Genomic DNA, 23730 nt, shown 5'->3' with positions numbered 1-23730 from the left:
CCACCTCCTAGACCGTGACATCTGAGGACAGTCCCTCTCAGTCCCCTTGTCCTGCAGTGGGAAAGGACCAGGCTGCAGGAGAGACGCAGCCCCTCTTCTACCAAGGAGGGGGCTCGAGGCTGGGACCCCATGGCCTTGAGGGGTGGGAGAGGAGACACGGGGCTTTGCTTAGAGGAAGACGTCTCCGTTGCAGGGACTGACTGCGTTGATCCAAATCCCACCTCTCATAGCAATTATGTTTCTAGTTCCCTCCCATTTGCTGATTGTATCTCCACTGCTGGAGCTTTTCCTGCTGGCAGCTCTACCTCTGCCCCATGTCTTCTCCCTGTCAGTGTCACAGACACTGTCCCATCCTCTGGACACTCACTCTGCTCTGCAGCAGCCCAGGGACATCTCTGTGTTTGCAGGTGGGGAGGAGAAGGTCAGCCAGACCCTGGTGAGGCCAGAGAAGGTGATGCTGGTGCTGTCTGCAGTCAGGGAGGGGTAAGGGACTTGCTGAAGTTCCTCACAGATCTCTCCATTTAAGGAACTGGGAGTCTCAGTCTCCTGCCCCAACCTGGCATCTCCTTTCCACACACCCCTGGCCCTTAACAAACAGGACAAAACTGAAAACAGACTCGTGAAAGCTCCTTGTCTTTAACATTAATACTGCCTTGACTGTTCTCTTGGAGAGGCTCCTTCAGAAAATGAGCCTGCCCTGATGGGGGTCTCTCCTCCCACCCAGAGCATCTCCCTGCAGCACCGTGGGGCTTTCCCGGGGCAGGCTGAGCGCCGACCCTCGCAGGGGGCAGAGTCACTGCCCCGGCACACAGCACCCTGGGACACAGGGACATGGCTCTGAATTACAGCCCTGGGTGCATCCCAGCACCGTCCCTGGGAGAAGGCAGTTGTGATGCCCTGTCCCTCTGAACATGTGGCTGGGAATCCCTGCTCTAAAGCAACCCCCTAATTCAAACAGGAGAGGCTGGGAGAGACACCCTGACACATCCTATTGATCTGAAGGTGCTGTGCCAGGTTCAGAAGATCCCTCCAGGACCCACAGCACTGTTGCCCTGCAGACACAGACTTACCGTGTCAAGGGCTCGGAAGATTTCTCCCTGCACTGAGATTCTCGGGTCTCCTCCCATTCCCAACTGTCTTTCACTTAGGAGCGACTCATCCCAGGCTGGTGCCTGCGGGCAGTGCCCAGAGTCTTGGTGCTCCTTTATGAGGAGCTGCTCCTGGGCAGAGCTGTCTCTCTGCAGCTCCTGCCAGGTTGCCATGGGCTCCCACAGTCCCAGGAGCCAGGCCCAGCTCAGGAGCAGGGACCCAACTGAAGACGGGATGTTTTCTGTCCCTTGTGCATTCCCGAGATGGTCACAGGGCTCCAGGGCTGATGGTTCCTGAAAGGTACTGAAAAGTCACCCCTGCCACCTATGGCAAACGTCCACTCACGTCCACAAAATGGTCACTGTTGGTCTCTCTGTTAGCTGTGGAGAGAGACTGAGACATTGCAGTTGGTCTCATCAGAGGATGGTTATCTAAGAGAGGTGGACGTGTCCTGCTCTGCAAGACCCTGCTCCCATCTCATAAGCAGACCGAACATATGCACAGGGGCAAGAACAGCACAAGTCCATTTCCTCATGCTTCAGGACCTAATCTAGAGGAGTACAGCAGGACATCTAATGCCAGCACATCTAACACTCCACAGTCTCAGGAGAGAGAGACAACTTGTTCGCCCAACTTTTGGGGTCCAGAAAAACAGCTATGTGCATGGGAGTTCCAAGGTCCCACTGTAGTCAGTGGAGATGGTGGCAGAGAGTCAGCTGTACACACACACTCACCCCTTTGGACTTCAGAAGGGACAAAGGTTGGTCCAAGACTTGTGCAAGTGTCTACTTGCTCTGAGAGGGCAATGAGGTGACCCTTGTCCATCTCCTGCATCAGCTGGGTGGAGAATCTTCTTGGCCATCTGACATCTCAGTGCCTACGACCCTCTAGAGCTCCACTCACTCAGACCTCTGCAGAACCAGGCATTGCAAAGACCTTGCATAATTCACTGCAGACCGTTGGTTTCATGAAATGACAACAGGTCTACTAGGCCATGTCAAGTGCATGGGGTGTCCAGCATAGCCACCATGTTCCTAGCACATTCAAAAGGAAAAAAAGAGAAAAATCAGGCCTTTCAGAAATGGTTGGTGGGCAAACACCCTAGGACACCTTGGTTTTCACACCTTCCCCAAAACTGATTCCCACCACTGCCTTCACACAAAGACCCCCTTGGAGAGGGATAACAGCTCCCCTCCTCTGGGTAGCCATGCTACCACGAATGCAGCCCCATAAGTGTCTGGCCTTATTCACGTGAACACGCATCGACGGCTCATATGGCCTCCCTTGTAACATGCAGGCCCTTCTCTCCAGGCCAGTCCCCAGTTCTTCATGTTCCGCTCTGTCTTCATAGACAAGGTTATATTCTTCCCCACATTGTGGGGCTGCCAGGAGATTTCCTTGGTAGTGGGAAGCCGCATGAAAAAATGAAATATCCTGGAAAATCCCCATCTTGGGAATGTCAGACTGTGCATTAGAATGAGGAAATGTCACTTGAAGGCTGGTGCTGTGGTGCAACAGGCCACCCACCAGGACGCAAGGATCATCCCTTGGCTTTGTGTTACAAGGAACAGCCAGTGGGGATGGAGAGACATTAGTGAAGGGAAGGAGATCCCGTGTGAGAGCAAAGTGAGGAAGCAGGCTGGGCGTTTACAAGCTGCATGGGCACAGCCGCAGGTTTGAACCAGCATAGGACAGGCACTGCCAAAGCTCAAACACCCCAAATAAGGTTGGCATCCTCTTGACAATGGCTGTTTTCTCTGCCACCAAGACCTACCAGGAGGCACTGGGGCCTCATTGCCCCCTTGCCAACACCCTGAAAGTGTCGTATCATTGCTCTGCACTGAGCACTGCACACCCCTACCCACATAACGTCCCCAGGAGGACCTGGAAAACATGTGGGGGAAAGGATCTCCCTTTGAGGAAGCTCAGTGACCGAGCTTGGACATTCTGCCTGATCAAACACATCAAGGGTTAACATGGGATTAGAACCACCTGCACATTTCCTCTGCCTACCTGTTACCAGTGATCAGTTTTCTCCTCTAATCAGCCCCTGGGGAATCTTTGCTGCTAACGACTCTCAGTGGGACCCATTAATGTTCTACAGAACTTTGGAGGTTGCTTCTGACTTTGAATTCTTGAACATTTTGTTCAGTCTCCTCTCACTACCTGAGGTTCATGGGCTCAGCACCAAATACACTATGGGGCTCATTAAAAAGCAAAAAGCTTTGACCAACTATGTCTGCCCTTGTGATTTTCATCAGGTCTTGCAAGGCTAATTGGAGAGGTTTCAGGAGTGTAGCTGAAAGTTGGAGACATCAACAACATACAAGTATTTCTGCCTTTAAAGGTTTTTATTGCTATTATTAATATTCAGCTTTCAAAGTGACAGCAACATCCTCCAAACTGTATCAATCCAGAGTGACTCCCAATGAAGTCTGTGCATGTAGGGAAAAGAGTGTCCCAGAGCTCAGGTGCTGTATGGACACTCTTCCCTCTGCCTCCCCAGCCCTGACATTTCTCTCATCAGCCACCTGGGACTTCCATCACTCCTATTAGAAGCTTCCCTATTCCTCTGATGTCTGAAACTGAAGGTTACAGCTCATCGGCCCCAACTCTCAACTGCTTTCCTTAGAGAACTAGCTCCAAATAGCCCCAGGATTTTTCTCAATTACAAAGAAACAGAAATAAAGCATGAAATAATTCCATAAATAAGATTTATGCTCTTTGACTGTAGGCTAAGTCCACGATGTCAACAGTGAGGTCCCCTGGCCACAAGGGAAAGCCTTACTGAAAAGACTGAGCAAGCTTTAAACTCTCTGAAGTGCAAACCAGTGGCTGGGGCTCTGAGTGAAAAGAGTAAAAGGAGTCCCAATACTGTGGCTTTACAACAGCCAGCTCGTGTCCTGTAAAGATGGTGTTAGAAACTGTCGGTTTAAGCAGGTCACATGGGAATGAGAGAGCCACACATCTCCTGGGTCATGATGTGGGTCATGCTCCTTTTGGAGATCCCAGACCTGCCTCAGCTTTTCCACAAAAGTAGGAAAAATCCTCTGATGCTATTTCCTAGAGAGGAGAGATTTTTCTGGCTGCTCAGAGCAACCCAAGCAGGAGTTGAGGATGTCATAGGAAACCCAACCCACCAACACTGAAAGCACTGGGCCTTCATGAACCCTCAGGCCAGGAGCAGGAGGGGACGGGGAAATAGCTACGTCCCAGACTTCCTCCATCAGGCCTTCAGCTCCACAACTTGTCGTGGCTTCAAGGGAGCTCCCTAACCAATACTTCTTATGATCCTGGTGGACAGAGCAGACTGAGCAGACACAGAGAAGACAGGGGAGAGAAGGGCAGAGAACTCAGGGTGTAGAGTGGGACTCACTGTGCCGTAGAATAGATGCTCGAAGCTGAATAAGCAACCCAAAGAAATGAGTAAAGGTCATGTTTTCCTTGGTAGTGGCTTGGAATGCCACATCTCTGACAGGATTCAAGGCAGATGAGTTGTCTCTTCTGCAAGATTTGCCCCAGGACTACATAAAACATCTAGCAGGGATTTTGGTTGTGGGGGTGCTCACAAGCTTTGGCAGTTGGGGAGAGGTGAGATGGTCACCCCACAAGTTTCTGAACAAGACAAAATGCAGCTCCTGAGGCCGGCAGTGCCTTACAGGCTCCATACGGGAGTCCGCACAGCAGCACCGCAGTGTGGGGGCCTGTCCTGAGGCGCCCAGGGTCAAAGTGGGAGAGATTCAGAGTGCCAGGGCTCTAGAGATCCCAAAGAGAGGCAGGGTGCCAGGAACTGAACCCAGGGGAAAAACACTACCTGCAGGTGTCATGGAATATGTCGAGAACTAACTAAGGTACAAGATGAGAAAACGCTTTCCTCAGGGTCAGAGGAAGGAAAGCTGGGCAAAATTAATGGGGATCTGGAGGAACTTGCCCAGATTTTCTACCTGGCCAGACCCATGGTTTTGGAGTCTACCAGAAATTATGGGCCCGTCTCATGCCCTCTGCAAGGAAGGAAGGAAGACGTGTTAAGGGCATGTTTGCTCTTTATTGACACATCATCTCCATCTCAAACACCACAGACCAAGAAACCTTGCTGAGGACTTTTAAAGCAAAGACCCTGTAGAGCCTGTCTCAGGAGAGCAGATTCCCTGAGCCTGTATTAGGGGATCTCTGAGGATGAAGATCTGAGAATCTCTCTGCATTCCTATCCCACACTTTGTGAAGAAAAAGATTTGTTCTTAACATCTGAGAAGAATTTCCCATTGTCCATATTTTCCCTGCTGCCTTCCATGCAATTAGTGTGCTCCTCCAAGAAAATCCTGGTGCTTTGTGCCCTCTGTGCCCTCCACAAGGTACTAGTGCACAGCATGAAGATCCAGCCTCTCCTTATCTGTCCCACACTCCAGCATGTACCCTGACCAACTTGGTGTCCCTGTGCTGAACCCCCTCCCATTTGTTCATTTCTTTGCAGAACTGGAAAGCCCAAATGGGATCTGGTATACAGGCATGGTCTCCGCTGTTTCAAAAAGAGGAGCAGCACATGTCTGTGGCCCCACTGGCTGTGCTCTCCCAAATACAAACCCACGAGGGAGGCCAAACTATGCACAGGGACTCAAAGAGGTTCTCAAATCTTCTGTCCTCAGAGATAATCAAAACTTCACTGGAAAAGGCCCAATGACAACACCTGTCCTGGGACCCGCCTTCAGCAGGGTATTGGATTCCTACCTCCAGCTGTCTCCCCCATTGCAGGCTCAAAGAATCTGCTATTCTGACACTCTTTCTAAAGAAGGGACCTGTGGATTTGGAGCTGTCAGCTCCATGGTTGGCCAAGGTCAGTGGTCTCAGAGCCACCCATATCTCTGAGGGATTGGAATGGATTAGGGCCTGGGATGGAAAGATGCAATGAGGGCTCTGGGACTTCCCTCAGTGACCACTAAGGCACTGAGATGAGTTGTGGGTGCCCTTGGCCACCACCAGGACATACCTCTGGGAGTCCCCATGGCAACCGCCAGGGCTTTGTGATGGGGGTGGCATCATGTCCCTAGGGCCATTGTGATGGGGCAGTGCCCATGGCGACCAAGTCTGTGCTGGGCTAGAGCACCACCTTCAGGGTCACACTCTGAGGAGAGAAGCTCCAGCAAAAGGAGCAGCTCCCATTTGTTCCCAGAGCAGCAATCCGCAGCTGTAGCAAGTGCCCTGGAGATGGAGAAGGAGAGGCAGGCGAACGCCTGCTCGCAGTCCAGCAACGGGCATCTTGTGAGGTGCAAGCGCACAAGGAAGGTGAGTGCTGGGGCAGGAGGCAGAGGCTGGCAGCAGGGATGGGAGCACAAGGATGGAGAGCACAAGGATGGTGGGGTAAGCCAGCCAGGAGTGACTTTCTCTGGCCAGAGGCTACTTATTGCTGGCTGTGGCGATGTTCTCCAACACCAAGCACCACGCCTGGGATGCTGCAAGGCCTGTATGGATCCTGGGAGCCCTGTGTGGAGGGTCAGAGAGCCTCTCTGGGCCAGGTGCAGCTGGGTCCTCCTCCACCATGAGCTTCCTTTCGACGTGGGGCTGGAGTTTCCTGCACCTCTGGGGCTGTTTGTACCTTAGCTAATGGGGAAAAGGAGAGGGTGTCCCTCGGGTGGGGAATTAGGATAAAGGGAGGCTGCAGCCTCCAGCAATTGGAGAGACCCCACAGTGTCACAGACTCGCCCTTCATTCGAATAAAGTTTTAGGACTCCTCTGTCTCCTTTGTGGACATTCAGTTCTTGACAGCAAGATTTTCCGCACAGGCCAAACCTTCTGTCACTGATCTCCACATTTGCCTCACTCTTTCTCCTTTCCATCCTCTAAGAGGATTTGATACAGCTCCTTTGGAGTCTAGTCCATTGAAAGGAACTTCCATTATCTGGAAATGGCATGCAGCCCCACAACACAGCTGCTCATACACCCTTTCCTGTCACTACAATGAGGGATAAAAGCAAATTAAATGAAGTTCTGATATTTAGGGTTTTTTTTTTAAACTGCCTTTAAAACATTTTCTCCAGCAAGAAAAGGAAAGCACAAAACATTCCCTCCTCACCAAAACTCATTGCTGGGCACTGACAACTCACCAATATACCAGAGTTGCCAGAAGGGGATGTTGTAGTACGAGCTTGGACATTTTCCAGTCCTGATAAGGAAAAATAAAAGACAAAAAAAAAGTTACCAATTGTCAGTAATTGGGTTCTGGGGAACATCGAGACCTATACATAGCAGGATGTTTTATGTAATTGAGTCAGATGATTAATGATCAACGTACATGTCTGTAGAGATCATGCCCGCAATGGAGATATTCAGGAGTTGCCAGGCCCAGAGCACTTTCTGCTCTCCAGACTCTCTCCTCATCTTCATGCTCTTGTCAAGGACGGCATCTGTCGAAAGCCCTTTGGCTGCCATGGTCTGCAACAAGAGGGAGACAAACATCCAAGAGTTTTAGACAGCAAGATCCTCACTCAGCACCAGACTCAGGCAAACAGCAAGAATCAAAAACAATCTGGAAAAAAGGACTTCAACTTGAGGACCTCCAGGTCCTGATTCACGAGTGGCAAGCAGTACTTTTTGCCAGCAATACTCTCTTGCAAACCCTGCGAGCGCCATCACATGGTCATTTTCCCCAATGGGCTGCAAGGTACAGGGCCCCATTTCTATTCCAAGGGCGCTTGTGAAAACCAACCTTTCGCAGGGGGCCCAGGCAGCGCTGCCTCCCCGTTTCCTGCTGAAAATCCCCCCATTCTGGGAGGCCCGCAAGCGACATGTCCCAACTGCACAGCTGCCTCCTGCCCCCTCTGCACCTCCACGTCCTGCCTTGGCGTCCCCACAAATTACACATGACAGACCCAACACTTGGGACTTTTCCTGAGCCTCGGTCCCCCCAGTCGTACCTCCCTAAGCCTCCTTCCATCACCAATGGCTTAAAAACACTGTGAGTACCTCTTTTCTGAATAGGAGCATAAACCTGTAAAAGTATCTTCACCGAAATAATAGTACTATGAGGGAAAAAAGGGGGAAAAACGAAAGAAAAAGCTAAAAAGGAGGGGGAAATGGAATAAAAAGGCTGAAAAATAGAGGGAGAAGGAAAGAGAAAAGCTGAAAGAGGGGGAGAATGAATGAAAAAGAGGAAAAATGAAGGAAAAAACAAAAAGAGGGAAAAAACATGAAAAATGATTAAAGGGGGAACAAAAGAAAAAACTGAAAGAGGGGGAAAGAAAAAGGTAAAAGGGGGCAAAGAATGAAGGAAAAAATGAGAGGCGGAAAAAAGGATATAGCTAAAAAGGAAAAAAAAACAAAGAAAAAATCCAAAAAGGGAGAAATAGGGAAATAACGGATAAAAGGAGTGATAACAAAAGAAAAAAGATAAAAGAGGGAGCTGGAAATGAAAGGAAAAAGAAAACCTTGAAAAGGTGAAAACAAAAAAGAAAACAATGCAAAAAAATGAAAAAAATGAAAATAAAAATGAAAATAAGCAAAAAGGGAGGAAAAATATGAAAAAAACAGAAGCTAAACTGTCATACACAGGACGGGGCTCTGCGGCACAAGGAGGACCCAGCCACCAAGGTGCCCATCCGTGCCGCCTCCCCCATCTCCTCGGGCACTCGCTGCCCTCGCGGGCGCCCTGCAGCAGCACCCGCAGGGAGGAGGGGAGCTCCGTGATGGAACCAAGGGGGCAGCCCCAGCGTCCCCCGTGCCAGGGCGCTCTGGCCCAGACGCTGCCGACGGGCACGGCCAGAGGGGTGTCAGGGAGCCCTGCCCGCGGGGACGGTGCCCATGTGCCAGCCCCATGTGCCCGCGGCCCTGGCCATGGCTGTGCCAGGGAGGCAGAAGGACGGAGAGCGGCTCCAGGTCCAGCCGGGGGCTTCACAGCCCCGCTTGGGACACTCCCCCAATGACACGGGCTGAGCTCATAGCAGGCCTTATCTCATCACAAGGACATATTCCTATAAGATGTCCCCACCGGTGCCGCAGCAGCTGCACTTCTCTGCAAGGCCTGGTTGTTGCTGGCCATTGCTCGTGGCGCTCCCCACTGCCCCCCCGTGCAGCCGCTGCGTGGCGAGAAGCGCGAACGGGAGGCGAGGCGAGCGCGGTGCAGAGAGGTTTGGGGCCAGCAGGCTGCAAGAGACCTGTGCGCCTTGCTGGAGAGGAGAGGCGAGGGCGAGGGGCCGAGCAAGATGCAGGGCTCCTGGACTGAGACCCTCCGTCCGGAGATGAGGCTCCTCTACCCCACGCTCCTGAAAGTCTCCATGGAGGGTGAGGCCTTGGGGAGCTGCTTTCCCAGGGGTCAGGTGCCCACAGTCCTTGGTCCTACCCCCTGTCCCTCTCCCTGCTCCACACTGGCCCTAGGCTCTGCGGAAGCCTGGCAGTCTAAAAATGGGGGCTGAGGACCCCTCGAGGGCTGGGACTGGGGCATCTTGGAGGGTTTGCGTACACCTGCATGTGTCACCCTGGGCTGGGCAGCTTGCAGATCAGCCATCAGCAGGTTGACAGGGGCTGACGTCTCTTTCCCTTGCTCTGCAGAGATTGTGGCGATTTGGGACGCAGTGTCCAATTACATCCTGCAGCAGATGATGCTGAACAAGGTGGGCTGCTCTCCTGCTCCCCTCCCCTTGTCGGGAAGCTCGCTTGGCCAGGGAGTCTGGGCACCCAGGGAGCAATCCTGCCCCCTGAGCCACAGCAGCACCCTGCCACCAGAGCAGCTCCTCAGCAAGCCGGCAGAGAGACCGTGTGCAGTTCTGTAGGGGAAACTGTGGGGCACCTCGGCGGCCTGCTCTTTGCCCCATGGTGACAAAAGGGAGGAGACCAAGATGAGAGATGGAGATATTTTCCTGCTTTTATGTCCTCAGTGAACTCTGGCATCTTCTCAAGTTCTGGGATGTTGGGAAATTCTTGGATCAGGCCAAGGACAAAATCCTGGAAAAGTGACTCTGCTCCAAAGCTCTCCCAAGGACTCCCTCTTGCCCCACAGTTCCTCAGCAGCAGCAACATCAGCCCCACACGCTGACACCTGTCACTTGGGCCATCTCCAGAAGGCTGATGCCTTCACCTTGTCTTTTGCCTCTGCAGGGTGTGCTGATTACGGGGCTTGGCACCTTCTGTGTGGTGCAAGAGCCACTGTGGCTGGGGCCAGAAAAAGTGCTGATGGTCCGAAGACCCATCTTCAAGCTGGCCACGAACCCAGCCTGGCAACAGTGGCTGAAACGCCCCAAAGTGACTGTCCCCAGTGAGTTGGCAGCACTGGGCCACCCTCCATTTCCCTTGTCCCCTCTGGTGGGCAGTGGGTGGGTGCTCCTCTACAGGATGGGGTTGCAAAGACGGCACCGTAAAGATGGGCGCTCTTCCCTCAGCTGCCCTAACACCTGGCTCCAGCCACCCACTTTGCTGCAGCGCTGACCCTGCTCCTCTTCCCTGCAGAGAACATCAAGATCGAGCCCTTGGACTTCAGGCATCTGAGTCAGGCCACCTCCCTGCCACGGCCTGTGGTGGAAGACTGTGTGGATGAGACCATCATCCTGTTCTCATCCCACCTGAAGTATCAGGAGAATGTCTCCTTTATCTTCAAGGACGTCGGGGTCCTGGGCCGCGAGGGAGATGTAATAAGAATGAAGTTTTTTGGCAGCTGCATCCAGCAGCTGGAGACCACCGCAAGCCTCATTGCAGCCCTGCGCAGTGTAAGTCCCTCAGCTTGCTGGGCCCACAGCCATTTCGGTGGGCATCCTGCAAAAGGAGGTGGCACCTGGCCTCTCTTGGCCTGCTGGGGACTGGTGGGATAATCCAACCCCTGCCGCAGTGCTTGGCCCCACCAAATTCTCCTCTCACAGAGAGAGTAGTCCCCAAACTCCTTGAGTCTTCTCCTTACAGCCTGGCACGGCTATTAGCCCCTCTCCCCTTGCCCTTGCCAGGCAGGCTGTGCACACCAGAACGAGGGGCTAAGATGCACAGCAGAGGGCTGGCAAGAAGGCTTGGAGCGGCAGGCTCCCCTTGGAGCAGGACCAAGGGCTGCTGCCTTGGGCAGCAGGCACCAAGCTGCCCTGCCAACCTCCCACTGTGTGTGTCCACATTGCAGAGACCGTGGCTCAAGGAACTGGTGGTCCCCACTCCACCGGCCAACATCCCAGTAATCCCGTCCCGGCGTATCTACGTCTTCCCAAGGTGAGTGTACGCCCGGAGCACAGCTTCCCTGTTCCTGCTCGGGAGTACTCGCTACTGGAGCTCAGTGCTCAGCATGGAGCTCGGAAGATGTTATCACCACTTAGGCCAGGTTTGCTGCCTTTGGAGGAAACTGCCAAATCTCCCCAGAGAAGCAGCAGGGACACAAGTAGATGGCTGGCAAGGAGACCTCCATGGGCAGCCAGGAACATTAGTGGCCACAAGGTGCCAAGGGGAGAAAGAGACTTATCCTCCAACCTGCCTTCCCTCTGCTTTCCAGGTTTCAGGTCAGGGTGGAATGCAGCCCAGAAGCAAAGGCTGCCCCCGCTAGCTCCCCAGGCGGGAAGAAAAAGGGGAAAGAGCTCGGGAGCACCAGGCCCAGCAAGGGTAAGACCAAAGCTGCCTCCTCACCAGCTTGGGGTCCTCTGCCACCGCCCTGGCTAGTAGCAGCCAGGTCCAAGCCTGCTGCACAGCAGCGGTGCTGAAGAGCTCCCATGTTTCTTGCTTACAGAGCAGCATCCTGGCGCACTCCTGCAGCATGGCAGGCAGGTTTGCCTCCCCTTGCTGCCCAGCTGGGGCGCACGCAGCAGGCAGCCAGGCTTGGAGAAGCCACCTTCTGCCAGGTGAGACAGAGCCTGGGCAGGAGGGATGAGGGCCCCTTGGGACGTGCTGGCCCGAAGATCTCCCAGTGCCTCCTGACACACGGCTCCCAACCACGGCTGCTGTCTCACTGGGCAGCAAAATTGAGTCACTCTGCCAAGGAGCCTCCCATCCCCTTCCTTTTCCTCCAGGGTCATGAGCTTTAGGGGAGCAGAATGCAAATGCCCGGTGCGGAGTTACTGCTCCAGCAACAAGTCCCGGGAGGTTTCAGGAATCCCATCGTGAGGCTCGCGGGAGCCAACACCTCCTGACCTCGTCCTAATTCAGCCCACACTCTCTTCTCAGGACCTTCACAGACCTATCGGGGCAGTTCTTGGTGCCCTCATGGGAAAAGGAGGCCCAGGTGCAGCACGTGCCTCATCCCCCAGCTGCACCTCGCACTGGCCCTGCCAGTGCCGCTCCAGGCACTGCAGCGCAGGTGCGTGATGGGGCCCTGGGTAACACTCGCATCTCTCCCGCTAGCAGCAAAGCTCGCTTTGGCGGGACTCCCCGTGCCATGGGCCCGCAGGGTGGGATCACTAGGACATTCAGCATCCCCAGGGGGATCCGGCCCCACAGCCTGCATGCTTGGCTCTGCTTTTGCATCAGCCTTTTCAGTCGGCTCTCACCACACGCCTGTAGAAACTCTCCTGGGGTTTTGCCCTTCCTGAGATGGTGCTGGTTGGCTTGGATGGGGTTGGACACCTGGGGCTGCTTTGCTGAGTCTGCTCACTTAAGGCATAAGAGAGCAGCTTTGCATCATGCTGGCAGCAGCCCAGCTGTCTGGGAGGCTCAGGAGCAGGCGCTGGAGAAAGGGTGAAGAGCACAAGCCAACAAGGCTTCCAAGCGCCACGAGATCCCTCACCAAATGAAGTCTATCCTGCTCCTTCCTGTGCTCCTCCAGGAAACAGCCCTCCCTGCCCCGCAGCACCCTGCAAGAGCCGCCCGCCTCTCCCTTTTCCAAGAGAAGGCGAAGGCGGACCGTGAAATCCTGGAGGAGCTGCAGGCAATGAAGGACAAGTGCAGCCGGCAGTGCAAAAAGGTAGGGGATGCCTAGGACAGCCCTGGGGAAAAGGGCCATATCCCACCTGCAGGGTGGTGGGGCCTCGCAGGCAGCCAGGGCGCAGGTGGCTGCTGCCTGCAAGGACCTGGCGCCTCCCCTGCCAGGGAGCCAGCCCTGTCTCCCTCATTCCCCCTGCCGCCCTCAAACCGTTTGCTCTTCTTGCCCTTGCCAAACAGATAGAAATTCTGAACAAGCAGCTCCGTGTGGAGCAGCGCTGCTCGCCAGCCACAGGCCAGCCAGCCAAAACGTGAGTGTCCATGGGGTTGCTGCGTCAAGCCAGGTCCTTGGACCGTGCTGGACCAGGATGGTGTGTGGATACTGGCCCGCAAATCTCTCTGCTCTGGGCACGTCCTGCAAGAGCCCCTGGTGTCCTCTGCTGTGAGGGGATGGGGCCAGGGAGGGAAGGAGCCATCAGAGTGGCAAAGGGACTTGGTCGCTCCCCCTGCAGGGATCTGTCGCCGCGAGCCAAGCTGAATGTGCAGCTCACGGCATCCTACAAGGTGATTCGGGACGCCTGGAAGGACAAGGTCCAGCTGAACCGGCAGAGGCTGAAGGAGCAGGAAGAGGCTCAACGGTAAATAGAGCCCAGTCCCAGGGCACACAAGTGGCTTTGGAGCTTGCCCTGGCCTCAAACAGCCTTCCATGGAGATGGGCTGGGGGGCTAGGATGCACCATCAAATTCTCAGCGGGTGCCTAGATATCCAGAGTGGCTCAACATCTTTCTCCTGATTCGCACAGGATGTTGGTGCTGGGCAACCTCCGCAGCCAAGAACTGCAGAATCGCCAGCTGCGCGGAGCCCTCCGCAAAAACACAAATGGCCGTTTCCTGCGCAAATAAACAGTCTTTCTGAGTTGGTGTGATCCTGTCATTGGTGGGGGTGAGACCACAAGGGGCATAGGGCAGCAGTGGAGGGGCTGGAAAGGGGCATGCGGGAGAGCATTCTTTTCTGAGGATTGTTCTCCCTGCTTCTACTTTGCATACAAGGAGATGCTTCAGAACAGAAATTCCCTGTCCCAGCATCACAAGGTCAGGGCATCATGGCTGTTTCTTCTGGAGCTGGTGCAAGACAGTGAGGGCAATGCGGGAAGCTCTGGGTGGAAGGAGAGATCCCCCCTGGGCAGGTTCATTCTCGTGCTGAGAGGCTGCTGTGTGGGGTCAGGGCTGCTCACAGCTCAGCCTCACCCCCACAACATATCTGGAAGGGGCTTTTCAAGAGGACACTCTTGGGAAGCTTCTATGAAAGAGAAGGGAATATCCAGAGGCTAGGATTTTGTTTGATATCTTTGACAAGGCAGCAAATGAATGGGACATTTTAGGTTTAGATGCCTGAAGGAGAGTTCTGCAGTGCTGCTTTGTGTGATCAATAGGTCTGTGAGGACCCCAGAATATTCCTTCAACTGCCTTTTCACCTGTGGGCAGCAGCAATACCTGCTTTGCAGCTCTCCTCATTCTCATTGTGCTTAGTCTCACTCTGCTCTCAAGGGGAAGGGCTCCAGGGCATTTCTGATCTCCTCTGCAGTCAGATTTCCAGAACAGCAGAGCTGCCTCTCTCCTGCCATGTGCCCATTTCCCATTGCAAGGCGCAGGGTCTGAGAACCACTACCCTGGGAAGATACACTGTCTGGGCAGTGCAACTTGGGGATGGTGCTGCTCTGTCTCTCTGTCCTCCCTTGGCAGCAGTCACAGTGTTTCTCCTCGTTTCCCTGCCTCTCCTTTCTGCTCTTGTCCTGGCAGTCAGCTGGGGCTTCAGCTACAAATTCAGATACTCACCCTGAGGTCCTGCCATGGAGGTGTCTGGAGATGGGCAATGTGCCCAGGGTGCTGGGCAGCGTCATTGGAGGGGCTGCAAAGGGCTGGACTCTCCCGTTAGGAGACCCTGTGACTGTCAGGACACTTGACTGTCTCTGTTGTCCTGTTGGGGTTGTGAGCTGACCTGCGTAAGTGAACTCAGTGCATAGAGTCTTTGCCATGTCAGTAACAGTGTCCTGTTCTCTCCATCACGTATCCACCTTGAACTTAGAGGGAGAGCAAAGTTAAATGAGTGCTTCTATGATAACAGAGTCCAAGTTTGTCTGCAGGAACAAGACAGATGGGCTCAACAGCACGCCTCACTGTTCCCTAAGCAGCAGAGAACCCAATTCCATCTCCAGTCTGCTTAATGCTCACATTTTCAAAAATAGAGACAACTGTATTTATTTGCATGTCAATAAAGACATGCAAAGAACCTGACCAGATATGGTGAGAGAATCTAAATATTTCCAAAATAAGTAATTCTAAAACAAAATGCTAAAAACCCCTGCTGCACCCCAAACTCATTGGAAGTGTGTGTGGGAATATTAAAAGACCCTTTATCTTAAAGGTGGATGTCCTGTGACATCAAATCTAAAAGGACAGATATCAAGAACCAGTCCTTTATACACATTGGCGTAGAGTAACTCAGGCTCCGGCTCCTCCCAGAACACTCAGGTGGGCCAGAGACTGAGGAGCTGACTGAAAGTGATAGTGAGAAGAAGGAATTACTGAGAGCTGGGACAGGGTCGAGAAGCATTTCTTTGAAAAATGGAAAGTTTATTTCAGAGAAAATTCTTCTAAGCTATTATTGCCTTTTCTTCCCTACACAGTTTTCCTGAGCCCAATAGAACAGATGTCTAACAGCAGCTCCCTCAACGAGTTCCTCCTCCCGCCATTCTCAGACAGGAGGGAGCTGCAGCTCTTGCACTTCTCGCTCTTCCTGGCCATCTACCTGGCTGCCCTCCTGGCCAACGGCCTCATCATCACAGCCGTAGCCTGCGACCACCGCCTCCACACCCCCATGTACTTCTTCCTCCTCAACCTCTCCCTCCTCGACCTTAGCTCCATCTCCACAACTATCCCCAAATCCACGCACAATTCTCTGAGCAACACCAGGGACATTTCCTACTGGGGATGTACTTCACAGGTTTTTTTCGTATTTTTCTTACTTTCAACAGAGTTTTCCCTCCTCACAGTCATGGCCTATGACCGCTACGTTGCCATCTGCAGACCCCTGCACTATGGGACCCTCCTGGGCAGCAGAGCTTGTGTCAGAATGGCGGCAGCTGCCTGGGCCAGTGGTTTCCTCAATGCTCTCCTGCACACTGGGAACACATTTTCCCTATCCCTCTGCCAAGGCAATGTGGTGGAGCAGTTTTTCTGTGAGATCCCTCAGATCCTCAAGCTCTCCTGCTCAGATTCCTACCTCAGGGAAGTTGGTCTTCTTGTGTTTAGTATTTGTTTATTCTTTGCATGTTTCATTTTCATTGTGGTGTCCTACGTGCAGATCTTCAGAGCTGTGCTGAGGATCCCCTCTGAGCAGGGCCGGCACAAAGCCTTTTCCATGTGCATTCCACACCTGGCCGTGGTCTCCCTGTTTCTCAGCAGTGGCACGTTTGCCTACAAAAAGCCCCCCTCCATCTCCTCCCCAACTCTGGATATGATGGTGGCTGTTCTGTATGCAGTGGTGCCTCCAACAGTCAACCCCCTCATCTACAGCATGAGGAACAAGGATCTGAAAAACGCCCTAATGAAACTGGCTCAGTTGGTGCTGGAAATAAGCTCCCTGTCCTTTCTAAGAAGTGGTTCCTAATGCAACTTAGATAGTTCTGTGCTTTGAGCATTCTCTCTGTGTTTATAATGATTTTTTTACATAAGTTTTTGAATGCATCCTCCTTTGCCAGGAGAATGAACCCACTTTGTGTAATTGCCATACCTGCTGTAAATATGTCTATCCTTGTGTCTCTGTGTTAATCCTGGCTTCACTCAAATAGAAGTGGATTTCCTCACTGCAGTATTTGAAGGTTTGCCGCTCCTTCCAAAGTCAGATTCTAAAATGTGCTCAGGGACTTTCACCATCCAAGTATCTGTTTCTTTCTCAGGGCTTTCCAGGAACTCCAGCAATGATCTCATATATGATGTGTTAGGGAAGGAGGGTTGGTTTCAGTTCTCACTGTGGGTGCTCAGAGCTCCTCCAGATGGTGAATGGTCAAGCACTATCTTCCATGTCACAGGGCTGAAGATGGATATGGAGCCTCCAGGAGAGCACAGGGCATCTCCAAGGGCAACATGTTCCTAGCAGTGAATGGAGCTTCAGGAACTCAAGGGGAGCCACCCAAATGGAAAGGGCAAAAACAATGAATGTGCAGGCTAGGGAGAGCTCTGCAGTGCTGCAAGAGGTAGTGGGGACCCAGGAGGCCCAGGGAAGGGAGCCTGGAGAGTCACTGAGGTCACCTTCAGTGTCAGTGTTTGGCTGCCTGGGCAGCTCCTTCCTGCCAGCCTCGGTGCCTGTAGCCAGAGGACCAGCCGGCCCTGCCCAGCCTCCCTCCCAGCTCAGAGGCCAAGGACGGCTCTACACCAACCCCAACGTGGTACAAGGCTGGGCCCAGCAGGGTTTGTGGGGGGACAGGGCAGTGCGGGCTGTCATGGGGACCATGTCAGAGGGACATTTCCCCAGGGCTGAGCACCCTGTCCTGGGTGCTGTCTGCACAGTGGAGCCAGGGAGCCGTGTGCGGGTGCAGGGATGGGCACACATGGAAGCCCCCGTGTTCCGCTTGGGAGAAGGGAACCTGCCAAGAGCTCTCCCAGCCCTGCCCCACCAGCACCAGTGATGACCAGCCCTGCTGCTGCACCCACAGTTTCTCGGTGCTGAACTCAACCACGTCCCCAGGCTGCTCCCTACAGCTGGCTGCAGGGACACCCATGGGGCCTGGCCATTCCTGCTCCTCACAAGCTGCTTGTCCAAGGCAATGCTGGAAGAACAGGCCTGGCACCATCCTCTTGGCCCTGCACTACCTGTGGCTGAGACAAGTGAGCAGTCCCCTGCAGAGAACGATTCCTGGGACAGGCACTTGGGAACAAACAGCAGGCAGCATTGATGGGAGCCCATCTGGGACATGTCCTCTGGGTGGACAAGGAGGCCTCAGGCTCCCTCAGCCTGTTGGGGGGAGTTGTCTGCTGGGAGGAGTGCAGGGAGGAAGGACATGAGTCCTCCTGTGGTTTGCGAGGTGAAGGTGCTGACATGTGGTGGACACCAGGGCACTGCTGCCTCCACGGCCCTCTCCCAGCTCCTGGGAGCTCATTGCAGGAGCCAGCCAGTCCCCAAGAACAACTATTCCCACAGCTTTGCAGCCAGTGCTGGCAGGCTGTGTGCACATGGAGTGCCCTTTCAGCCACACACTTGCTCACATTGCTTAAGGGGGACTGTACCCACCTCCTCACCCTGCCTGGGTGCTTGGTCGCTCCCACTGTGGTCTCACCCTTGTCACCTACAAGCTTGAACTCAGGCCCTAGCCCTCATGTTCAAAGAGCTCCACATAGCTGAGCTGCCCCTTCACACTCCATCTGCTCCTCTCTCGGCCCCAAGCTTTATGCACTTGTGCATGTTTTCATTGCAGAGCTTCAGCTGTGGCGCCGAGAACAGGTTGGTGATGGTGAAACTTGTTCTACCAAGGGCCAAGGACACAGCATTTCTGGTGGCCGCACTTCAGAGCACGGGCATGCTGTCATGGAGAGCAGGTGTCAATGAGATGGTAAGAGAGGGGTCCCACTAAGAGAGCAAAGCCTGCAGAGCCCAGGGCCAGGGGGAAACAGAGCTGGGTTGCCCAGCCTTGGCAGGAGAGGGTTTTGCTGCCTGAGCTCCCTCTGCAGCACCTTGGGGCCTGGGACAGAACTGAATTGATTTCCCTGAAGGCCAATGCACCAGTGAAGAAGGTCCTGGCTTGGACTGCCATCCAGAGACCCTGTGAACATCACTGACACTGCCCTTGCTCCTGTCATCCAATGGTGGAAAGAGGTCTCCGCTCTAGTAGCCTCACCCTTAAAATCTTGTAGCTCTCCTTCTCTGGAAACTCTTCACACCCTTACATGAAGGAAATGGGCTAACGATGACCTCCGTGTGGTAAATCACAGCCTGCCCAGGTCCAGGGGCTTCTTCAGTGGCACCTTGTCCTTCCTGGAGAGAGGTTCACCCAAGTTGCCCAAGTTGCCATTAATCACCCCTAGGAGCCAAATCCCTCTCCTGCTTCCCCCTGGCCTTGGGCATTCCAGAGTTGGCTCTCTTTCTGGGAACCTCCTTTCAGCATAGCCCTGACAAGTGCTCTCTACACGAGCGAGTCACTGTTGTCAAATGGGGCCATTGCACACACAGTGTCCTTGGCTCTTGGTAACAGGTAGCACCATTGCAGATGTCTTCTTTGTGCCACAGTTGAGGCTCTCCAACCCCAATATCGCACACAAATGCATGCAAGCTGGGGCACAGAGGAGGGCAGATGGAGAGGCACAAGCTGTCACTGCACGGAAACACGGTTGGAATAATGGAGATGCTTTGAGACCACTCACATGACTAGAGGGCTGTGATGGCAGAGGACAAGCTCCGCAGGAAGAAAGGATAGGGGGGAAGAGCAGGATGGGGTGCATGTCCTTGATGTGAAGGGACAGCTCAGATGGAAGGAGTTCTTGCATGGGGTGGATCAAGGTCTGCGTGAGAGCTTGTGTAGGCTCCCTCCCCTTGGGGGAATCCGACAATCTGAAGGGTGGTGGAGCTTAGGAAAGCCAGCAGGTGTTTAAGGAGCACAGCCACCCAGCACAAGGATGGTCCCTCCTGATGCTCATTAAAACTAGAACACGCCTTGGGAGATCAGCTTGGCTACACAGGATAGTGTTGTCTACTTTGTAGTGATGGTGTTCCAATAAGGACAAAAACCAGGTCCTGCCCTTGGGATAGACCAAGCCTTGCAGTGATATGGACTGGGGAATGTCTGGCTGGGCAGCAGCTCTTCGGGGAAAGAAGCTTTGTGGGCAGCAAGCTGCATGTGAGCCAGCAACATGCTCTGGAGGCCACAGTGTCCTGGACTGCATGAACAGGAGTCCCTACTCTGTAGTCATTAGAGTGCCTCTAGCTACTGCATCCAATTGGGGCTCGCTGTAGAAGAACTCTGCTCATCACATGAAGTGAGTTCAGTGTCAGGCCCCCAAGGTGGTTGGGGGCTCGAGTATCACTTGCCCCACTGTGAGGAGAGGGTTTGTGTTTGTTCAGTGCAAAGAAGTTAAGGCATCTACTGTTTTTTTTTTTTTTTTCCTTTTTTTTTTCTCTTTTGCCTATGGGTCAGTACCTGACCTGGCTTCCCCAGTCAGGCCCTTCTGCTGGGGTGAGGTTGCTTTTTCAGGCCTGGGCAGCACAAGATCTGCATGGAGAAGCTGAGGGCCATGAGCTTCTTTAGCCTGCTGAAGTGTTACAGCTAATGGGAAGAGAGCAGGAGCCTGTGACTGCCTGCACGGTGGTTTCAGGGATGATGGAAGTTGTTCAGGTAGTGGGAAAGAAACAGAGAAGGAGAAAGAGTCACAAACGGAAGCTTGAGGTACAGACTTGACTTGAAGAAAAGAGAAATGTCACTTAAGAGCAGTGCTGTGGTGCATCATGTCACCTGGAGGGGACCTGAGATCAAACCATGCCTTATTGTTTCAAAGAAGAGTCACTAAGGACAGAGAGACATGGGAAAGGATGGAGAGATGCTGGGGTGAGAACAAGGTGGGGAAGCAGCCTGGGTGTCTACAAGCTGCAGGGAAACAGGCACAGGAATGGGAAAGTGTAGGAGAGCCCAAGGGAGAGACAGCTGAGGGTGGTGCCAAAACCTCTGAAAAACTAGGTCTATGTCCTCTTGGCCATGGCTGATGTCTCTGCCATTGAGGTCTAGGAGAAGACACTTCTTCCTTCTGGCAACAGGGCCTCCTTGCCTGCTTTCCCCCAGGCACACAAGGTGTCCTGCCCTAGGCCTTGAACACTCCCACCTACACACTGCTCCAACCAAAAGCCTTGGGCAAAGCCTGATGGAAAGGATGTCCCTACTCAGGAACTGGATGTCCCTACTCAGGGACTAGACTCCTCTGGTCAATCTGCTTGTTAACGCACATGTAGGGTTGACTTGGCATCAGAGGCACCTGCACTTTGCATTTTCCTACGTTTAATCATGGCTTCCAACTCTCGGCTCTAATCAGCCCCTGGGGAGGCTTTGCTTGGTAATGAACCACAGTGGGACCCATTAACCCTCCAAGAAACTTGGGGATGTGCTTCTGACTTGAACTTCTTGAGAAGTTTCTTCAGTCTCCTCTCAGCATCAGAGGTTCATGGACTCAGCACCAACTACTCCCAAGGGGTCAGTGAAATGCAAAACCCCTCAGGAGCCATGATTCTTTTCATAATTTTCTTCAATTTTCAAATCTTCTCTAGCTAATTGGAAAGGAGTGTCTTAACATTAGACTGATTACAATGAGCACCTGAAAAAGAAAGTTGCCTCATGCAGATGTCTCTGTCAAATGCAGTTGTCTGCATTTCCCTTTCTAGTCAATGGAGGGAAAATAAGAGGTCTTAGCCTTTTTTTTTTTTGCTTTATTTCAGTTATTTTTCCTAATGACAAGCTAAGGGCCTGCAGGAGCCACCTCCAAAAATTTCAGCACCACAAGGGAACTAGCCCAGGGCATCTCCAGCAGCACCAGCCTCTCTACATGATCAAATTGAATCCATCCCCTAAAGCAGATTATAGTCATAAGTAGGAATATTCTGAAAGAATAACAAAGACGGCCTTTTCCAAAACTTCAGGCAGTCTTTAACAATTTGAAATACATTTTCATTCTTCTAATTTGGCAGCACCATGTTCTTGCACTACTTTCACCATGGCAATGAAGTAAGGCAGGAAGCAGAGCCCTAGATAAAGTTCTTCATTGGCCAAGAAGGCCAATGGAATCCTGGGCTGCATTAAGAAGAGCATCTCTAGCAGGTCGAGGGAGGTGATCCTGCCCCTCTACTCAGCCCTGGTGAGGCCGCATCTGGAGTATTGTGTCCAGTTCTGGGCCCCACAGGACAAGAGGGATGTGGAGCTTCTGGAGAGAGTCCAGCACAGGGCTACGAGGATGATCAGGGGCCTGGAACATCTGCCCTATGAGGAGAGGCTGAGGGAGCTGGGCCTGTTCAGCCTGGAGAAGAGAAGGCTGAGAGGGGATCTAATCAGTGTCTATAAGTACCTCAAGGGAGGGAGTGCAGAGGACGGTGATGGTCTCTTTTCAGTGGTGGCCACTGATAGGACTAGAGGAAATGGCCGGAAACTGAAACACCAAAAATTCCATAGGAACTTAAGGAAAAATTTCTTAACAGTGAGGGTGACAGAGCACTGGAACAGGCTGCCCAGAGAGGTTGTGGAGTCTCCTTCTCTGGAGATCTTCAAAACCCGCTTGGATGCAGTCCTGTGCCACGTGCTCTAGGTGTCCCTGCGTATGCAGGGGTGTTGGACTAGATGACCTCTAGAGGTCCCTTCCAACCCTAAGCATTCTATGATTCTATGATTCTATGATTCTCAGGGGGATCTGTGCTAAGGGCTCCTTTGCTCTTTTCTGGACTATCATCTCTCTCTTAAGCATGAAACCCTGCTGAGGAACTGAAGAACAGCGAGCCTGCTTTGGTGCCTCCAGGAGGAAGACTGTCTTCTGCCACAGACTGTCCTCCATCCCACTTCTACCCAAAGAGCAGCTCACAGCAGTCATCATGGAGCTGAGGCTCACCCTCATCTCGACCTGTGCTCAGACTTTGTGCTCTTTCATCCCACAGGACTTTGATCCTGTCTTACCAAACACCAAAACCCCAAACCAAGCCCCAACACCAGGCAACCCTATTGCTCTGCCCAGGGCACGCACTTGCCAGGGCAGGAAGAGAGAAGTGACCTCTCCAGTTGCCCCTTTCAGACATTTCTCAGGCTTCACCTTGTTGGGGAAGGTTGACTGAAGCCAAGCAGGGCTGCACATGCTAGAATCCCAGTCCCATTCAGCCATGAGCCCACATTTTCCTTCTTCATTCTTTTACTCTCACTGAAGCAGGAGCAGGGAGATTTGGCTTTCCCCAAACCATCCTTACTTTACCAGACAGTATTTCTGACTTCTTCCTTTGCAGTCTCTCCCTTCTTCCCCTTTCCACATGCTGCCTTACTGACTTGAAGGCCACATGCCAGTTCCCTGTTTAGTCAAGCTGGGCTCCAGAGATGTTTCCTAATTTTAACAACTGTTTGTATGGAGCATTCTTCTTCTTAACAGATGCTTACTTAATGGCTGCCTTTCCTGAGGTCCTCCACCCTTCAGAGCTGCTTGGAGCTGCTCTCCTCAGAGTGGGGAACCTGGGGCCTTGGCCCCCAACAAGAACATGGTCACCATGGGGACCACCCGCTCACAATGGCCTTATGGGCAGGCTATCACTGCCATCACAAAGCCCTGGTGGTTTCCATGGGGACTCTATCATCATGCCCTGCTGGACACCATGGCAGACCCCATCATGATGCCTTTGTGGGGACTATGGAGGTCCCAACATGATTCCTTGGTGGAGACCATGGAGAAAGATGCCATCACAATGTCTTGGTGAAAACCATGGGGATCCCATCATGATGTCTTTCTAGAGGTCCATAGATCTACACAAGGCCAGCTCTGTTGCTCTGCCCACTAATCCTCATCCCTACAATCCTGACAGGCTCTCTGTCCATCCCTAAGCAGAGCTCCCTGCATCCCACTGCTCTCTCCAGGGGTTCCTTTGTCCACATCACTTGCACCTTTCCTTGCCATCCCAGCCCATCACTTCCTCACTCTTGCTGGAGTCTTCTCCCCTGAGTCACTCCCAGTTTAAGGCTCTCCTCGCCGTCTTGGCCACCTGGCTGATGACCATCAGGCCAGCAGATGGGAAGAGCCTCCATCCAAAGGAAATGTGACAACCTGCAGCCTTGCTGCC

General features: G+C 53.1%; 1 protein-coding gene and 1 pseudogene across 1 annotated transcript; one reads left to right on the top strand and one right to left on the bottom strand.

Annotated features, from left to right (window-relative positions):
* LOC148594213 (antigen WC1.1-like) overlaps positions 1-23730 on the bottom strand; it is a 382286-nt pseudogene that overhangs the window by 147687 nt on the left and 210869 nt on the right.
* Positions 15604-16563, top strand: LOC148594215 (olfactory receptor 14A16-like). The gene has a single exon (XM_088527345.1). The coding sequence runs from the start codon at positions 15604-15606 to the stop codon at positions 16561-16563; it is 960 nt and encodes a 319-aa protein (XP_088383471.1).

This window comes from Tinamus guttatus, unplaced genomic scaffold (genome assembly GCF_059628265.1).
Source record: "Tinamus guttatus ecotype Peru unplaced genomic scaffold, ASM5962826v1 Tinamus_guttatus_pri_ptg000282l, whole genome shotgun sequence".
NCBI classification, from domain to species: Eukaryota; Metazoa; Chordata; class Aves; order Tinamiformes; family Tinamidae; genus Tinamus; species Tinamus guttatus.
This window is presented reverse-complemented; position numbering and strand designations above follow the sequence as displayed.

Bases quoted from the DNA above. Each gene is read 5' to 3' on its own strand.
- LOC148594215 (XM_088527345.1), top strand. From the start codon at position 15,604: ATGTCTAACAGCAGCTCCCTCAACGAGTTCCTCCTCCCGCCATTCTCA.